The 6,002-nt window shown below is 42.0% G+C and overlaps 1 protein-coding gene across 1 annotated transcript; it reads right to left on the bottom strand.

Moving 5' to 3' along the window:
- Positions 1-2,264: 2,264 nt before the first annotated feature.
- On the bottom strand, positions 2,265-5,607 carry LOC123408248. Its single transcript, XM_045101399.1, has 4 exons — positions 5,159-5,607; positions 4,094-4,379; positions 3,786-3,896; positions 2,265-3,642 (listed from the first exon to the last, which is right to left on the bottom strand). The coding sequence occupies exons 1-4, from the start codon at positions 5,605-5,607 to the stop codon at positions 2,653-2,655; spliced, it is 1,836 nt and encodes a 611-aa protein (XP_044957334.1). The 3' UTR covers positions 2,265-2,652.
- Between the last annotated feature and the right edge of the window lie 395 nt (positions 5,608-6,002).

Raw genomic sequence — 6,002 nt, 5'->3', positions numbered from 1 at the left:
AAGCCAAAAACAGGGTGTGACAATGACGGCCCGTAAATGCGCCAGCCCACCACACGGTGGGAGGAATGTGTTTGCCGCAAGACACGGGCAGGTGCGCATGCATGCACATTCTTTTTTATATATTTGTTGGGAAATGATTAGTATCCATCGATGTATTACTTCCAAACATAAATCTCCTTCATCTTCTACCATGTGTTTATGTAGCCTTATATGTCTACCAAGCCCTGCACAAGACCATCTAAGATAATTGTAGAGGTTCGGCTCGCATGGGCATCTCGTGTGAGAGAACCTTTCTAAATTTATGCAACAACAGCTCCGTTGTAGAATAATTCGACAACAACGTGTTTATTGCAGAAGACCATTATTGCAAAAATATTGTGTACTTCTGTAAAAGTTTTGCAACAACACTTTTGTTGTAAAAAATTCTACGACAAGATCTCTGGTGCAAGAAAAAAATAGTAACAAGACCTTTGTGGGGAAAAAAAACTACGTCTTACCCTATATTGTAAAAAATTATGCAACTTGACCAGTGTTACAAAACATTATGTAACATCACTCATGTATGTTTCTGAAACATGGGGAGTATTGTAGTGATAATGTAATGGTGCGACGATGTAGGCAAAAAAAATTCAGTACTATAATCCCTCTTGCAAAATAATTCTGCAACATAATCCCTTATGCAAATTAAATTCTGCAACACGATCTTTGCTGTAAAAAATCGATAACACAACCTTTTTACCAATGTCTTTGCAACATGACCTTTGTTGCAAGAAAATTCTGCAACACAACCTATGTTGCAGAAGTTGCAAAAATCTACTAGTCAGTCAGATCTGATGACTGGTCCAGCACCGGGCGTCTGTCGCCTCTGCGTGACACAAGCCCATGCATGACCTAGGTGGCCACTACATCTTTGTTGTAAGTTTTCTGCAATGATATCTATGTTGCAAAAGTTCCTTCCTCAACAACATTGATACTAAAAAATTGAAGACACAAAACAAAATTCTGCAACAAATCGGCTGTTGCAGAAGAAAAATAGAACAATTCCTCCATTGCAAAAAAATGAAACAGAACCTCTGTTGCAAAAAAAATACAACACTATGTCTGTTATAAATATTTTTGCAGTAAGACTTGTGTTGCAAAAAAAAACTTGCAATACATCCTTTGTTGCAACGTGAAAACAACGGTGAGCATCGGATATAACGGCTCGACGCGTAACATTGCCTAGTTGGATTACACTTACACGTTAGCATAAGTTTTTTGGGACCTACGTAGAGCTGCTTAGTACTAATCATATGGAATAAAAAATTGCTACTACTAATCATACGGCTAGCAAACGCACATGATGGGTTGATCCAGTGGCTAGCAAGCCAGCGGATCCTTGCGTAGGATCCCTCGGATGACGCGTAGCGTCCCCCATATTTTTTCTCCTTTGTTTTTTCACGCTTTTGGTTTTGTTTCTTTCTTTTTACTTAATATTTATGAAGGAACTAAAAATATTTTAGTTTACTAATATTATAAACATGTTTGACACTTTCAAAAAGTTGTTCATTTTGTATTCCAAAAAATATGCATCCGATGTTAAAAAAAAATCATAGTGTGTTTCAGAAAAATGGACACCATGTAGTCCAAAAACAATACTGATCTTGTGTTTAAAAGAAATTCAGAGTATATTTTTTAATTATTTATCACTGATAATAAAATATCCTCGTACAGAAAAAAAAATATGGGCAGATTTTAGAAAACTCTCATGGAACAAAAAATGTTACATATTTTGTTCGAAAAGTTCTCTGTACTCCGGAGAATATTTTTTATCAGTGATAAATAATTTTGCAGCAAGACTTGTGTTGCGAAAAAACTTGCAATACATCCTTTGTTGCAACGTGAGAACAACGCTGAGCATCAGAGTTTGATGTGGTAAGGAAAAATCAAACGGCAGTTTCCTATCGGAGAATTGCTCCATGGTCAGAGGCTCCCTAATGATACAACACAACATCTAAGCACCATCAATCATAAGCATGATTTTCTACAAAAATAACACATAAGTATGATTTCCACCGACTCCCTCAATCGCAACGATAACACAATTCAATTCTCGAATGGAGGCATAGTTTTTCTTTTTCTTCTTCTTTTTTGCAAGGGAATGGAAGCATGGTTAGCATGTACAGCTACAACCTACAAGTGGAGATAATATGCACACTGGTGCATTATGCTTGGCAACAGTAAACAAGAGATTCATATCTAAACACCACAAGAAGAAATGACAGTGAAGGTAACCATACAACCTTTTTCCCTGGAAAACAACTTGCAGACAAAGTCATGAAGCTGAGACACTGTATAATCATCAGACCGCCCGCGAAATGCTACAGAAGAGAATTAGTAAAAACTTGTACTCAGATCTCTCTACAGAGTGCAAACCAACACTCATCCCTGAATTTTGTTGAGCTGGAACAAAAAATAAAATGCGGTGAACGATGACACATATTTACATCTGCCTGATCATCGTAAATGTTAAGTCATCCTGGGCTACTGCTCAAAAAATCCCTCTAGAACACCCAGGGAAAGCGTTGGGCATATCACCACCCTCTGATGTAACAACTGAAGTTACTACCTGCTCACCACTGAGTTAGAAACACTGCTTCTGTGAAGGTATCTTCATTCCTCATCAGGCAGAAGTGTGCAGGACAGCTTGCTTGACTGCATCAGCAGTGTCTGGCTACTGCCGAAGCAGCTCTTGACACGTAGATTAGCAACTCTTTCTGCGAAGGAAAGGCTCATCAGCTTACTCCTCTTTTCTGAATCATCTCCACTCTTGCTTTGAGTGCCCTGAACCGTGTAACTGACCTGTTGCTTTCTTTCTTTGGTAACTGCTTCTCTGTTTTGTTTGAGTTCAGCAAGTGCAGGTCTGTACAATGCTTTATCAGAGGTAACCGAAATTTCATCACCATCAAAGCTAAATGACACCTTCTTTGCTATAGTGGAACTCCTTGGGGATGGGAGATGTGAGTGCCCATCAAACTGGAGGGTTGACATGCGTTTGCACCCCCTGCCCTGCATGCTTGATTGCCTCTCTTTCATGAAATGAGCAATGGCACTGTTTTGACTTGTTTCGCATAGAGAATGGAAGCTTTGGCTCAGCACAGGTGCAGGATACATGTCATCCTCATTGTGCTTGACCTTGAAAGGTTCAGGATCTTGATCTTCATTGATGATGCTGCCTGGTAATGCTAAATATAAGCCTGCAGGTCCCAGTATATCTGAAGGGACTGCATCAGTGTCAGACTTACAATCATCTAGATCAAGTGGTATAAAATCAGCATTTGGTTCCAAGACATGCGCTTTGATATCCGGCGCTTTGAAGATCACAGACTTAATATGAGGATGCAAAGAAGATTCATAGTTATAAGCAGCATGCTTGGCATTCTGTTTGCCATACATTAAGGGACTGTGTGGTGCTGAGATTCTGTTGTTGCATAGCATAGAAGATGAACGGCTGGGGAAGGCATTGCTACCAGTGTGTAAACTGGACCCTAGTCCAGCACGAGCCAGAGAGACATTGTAATCTGATATAACTCTTGACTTTGGTTTCTTGTAAGGCTCCAGGCTGATCCTCTTTGAAGAAAACAGGTGTACAAGATTTAAAACCTATACTAGGAAAAACATCAGATCAGCAGCAAGCGAAGTTCTAAAGAGTTAAGGCACTAACTAAGTCACATCACAAACATGAAATAGCAAACCTTCTGGTATGATAATACCAAAGAAAGATATCTGGGATCGAGGTCGCAAACCTGCTGGTATGATATACCAAAGAAAGACATTTGGGGTTGAAGTCCTTTTATTTCATCAGAAAATTCAGCTTCCATCAACGGCTTACAAAACCAAACTCTTCTGAAACGAACCTGGTTTCAATGACAGCGTAGAACCATATAAGAAACTTTCTCAGCATTATTCCACATGGTTAAGAAAAAAAAAAGGAACTGCAAGCTATTGATAGGTACGTAATCATGGGGCAATTAACTAAACCTAAGAGAGACCAAAACCTGATAATCTAGACGGATAAAATCCAGAGAATAAATCAAACCAACAGCATACTTGCCTGTGCTGGTCTGGGCTTCCGTAATGAATGAAATGCATTAGGAAGGATATTCAGTGCTCCATCTGAGGTTGCTTCAAACACGCCAGAAAGTTTTTTCTCCTCACGCTCAAACACAAAGAGAAGCATACCAGCTCTGATCTTCCTTATGAATGATGTAGCATAATCAGGAAGGGCAAAAAGTTTCTGCTTGAAGCTCTCCAGCTTAGTCACATGATTGCAGAGGATAATAGCACCACCATATACACCAGGTATGCTGAATATGTCCAGTTTGTGGTGTGGCAGATTCCTTTTAAACAAAAGAAAGAGACCATATCAAAATTCACTCTTGAGATACCCAATACATTCAGAGAACACATGCAGTTGTTAACATCTAGCAGCACAGGTGGGGGAGAAAACCCTGAGTCAGCGACTCAACATTTATACAGCATGGCAACTTAACTCGAATTAAAGATGATCCAGCTCTAGGTCCAAAGGCTCAGTGACAGGATAAACTAAAGGAGACTAAAGAAGGTTGCAGTGCTAACAATATATAGTTAGCTTTCCTCCTGCCGAAGGAGCCTGACAAAGACCAAGAATACCTGTAGCCTTGTAGAACCAGACATAACAACTACATACAGGTGTTGCAAGACAGGAGGACATGAAAACTGACACGAATACCATGCAAAGAACAGTAACAAATGGTGTGCTGCAATTTTTCCAGTGGGGCTGGGAATGATTATGCATGATGCGGATAACAACAGCGGATTACTGAATAGAGGAATCAAACATCCCTGATCATGTTGTTCCTTTTCTTGTATACCCCTACCTACCACTACCACATTTACCAAGAAACTGAACCAACCGGCAACATCTCCCAGACAGCAAAAGATCACCACACGTTTTGCTTCCATTGGGAAATGCTACCAACTTCCACCTACGATACAAGTCTAGAACAGGCGAGCAAAAACCTGGGCGGAGCATCACAGCAAGCAGGCACAGAAATCGCCTAGAAATCAGGCTAGCCGCATCATCTCAGAACGCATTAGGTCGAATCGAGGACCAAGAACAGGTGAGCGGGGCCGTCACCTGTCGCCGTGCCAGGCGCGGTGGTGAAACCCTCCTCTGCCCCTCCCCCTCCGGGACCCGCGGCTCCCCGCCGAGACCAGCGTCCTCGCCCCCTTCCCCTCGAACGCGCCGTCCTCCTCCCACCCGGTCCCGTCCCCCTCCCCAACCTCCTCCTCCGCTTCCGAGCCTTCTCCGCCGATCTCACCGTCCTCTATCGCTTCCTCCACCTCAGCACCCTCGTCCACCTCCATTCCCATCCCGGCGTGACCCACGGCCGCCGCAACCCGCTCCTTCCGCCCCCTCTTCGCCGCCTCCGCCTCCATCTCCTTCTCCTCAGGTGTGTGTTGTAGGTGCGCGCGTCCGAAAGCCGCTGCTTTGTGGTGGGGAGCTGTGGTTTTTGTCTTTGGCGAGACGAAAGGAATCAAGGAATGGTCATTTAGCAGGCCAAATGGAGATGCTATCTTTTTCATGGCCCAATTAGCAACAGGTTGCATATGGCCCAGGGTACCAAGGAAAACAGAGCTGTTTCACTTCATTTACATGTCTCAAAAAAAAAAAAACTTCATTTACATTTTTTCTGATTTCTTTAAATCTTGAGGATCTAGTTTAAGAATCATTTGTGAGGATGATGGTCCCAGAGCTTCGGATCTCACAAACTTCATGGGAAAAGATCCGATTCACGCACAATATGAGAAGGAAAATAATCCCGCAATCCCGGAGTGGACGCAAAATGACCAAGCAAGCATTTTGTTTTTATAAAAGTACCACAATGGCATTTTATTAAAATGACAAATTGAGATTCCGGAGGCGCTAGAATGTTTTGCCGAGCATGTGGAGAAAATGTCAATTCTCCAATTGCAAAAGC

Source organism: Hordeum vulgare, chromosome 7H (assembly GCF_904849725.1).
Source record: "Hordeum vulgare subsp. vulgare chromosome 7H, MorexV3_pseudomolecules_assembly, whole genome shotgun sequence".
NCBI classification, from domain to species: Eukaryota; Viridiplantae; Streptophyta; class Magnoliopsida; order Poales; family Poaceae; genus Hordeum; species Hordeum vulgare.
The sequence above is the reverse complement of the archived record's forward strand: the minus strand, read 5'-3'. Positions and strand labels throughout refer to the sequence as shown.

What these genes read in the sequence shown, in the direction of transcription:
- LOC123408248 (XM_045101399.1), bottom strand. Translation starts at nt 5,607, where the DNA reads ATGAAAAAGATAGCATCTCCATTTGGCCTGCTAAATGACCATTCCTTG. An exon ending in CGCGCCTGGCACGGCGACAG is followed by an intron (nt 4,380 to 5,158) that starts GTGACGGCCCCG and finishes TTTGTTTAAAAG; the next exon opens with GAATCTGCCACACCACAAAC. An exon ending in GGAAGCCCAGACCAGCACAG is followed by an intron (nt 3,897 to 4,093) that starts GCAAGTATGCTG and finishes CATTGAAACCAG; the next exon opens with GTTCGTTTCAGAAGAGTTTG.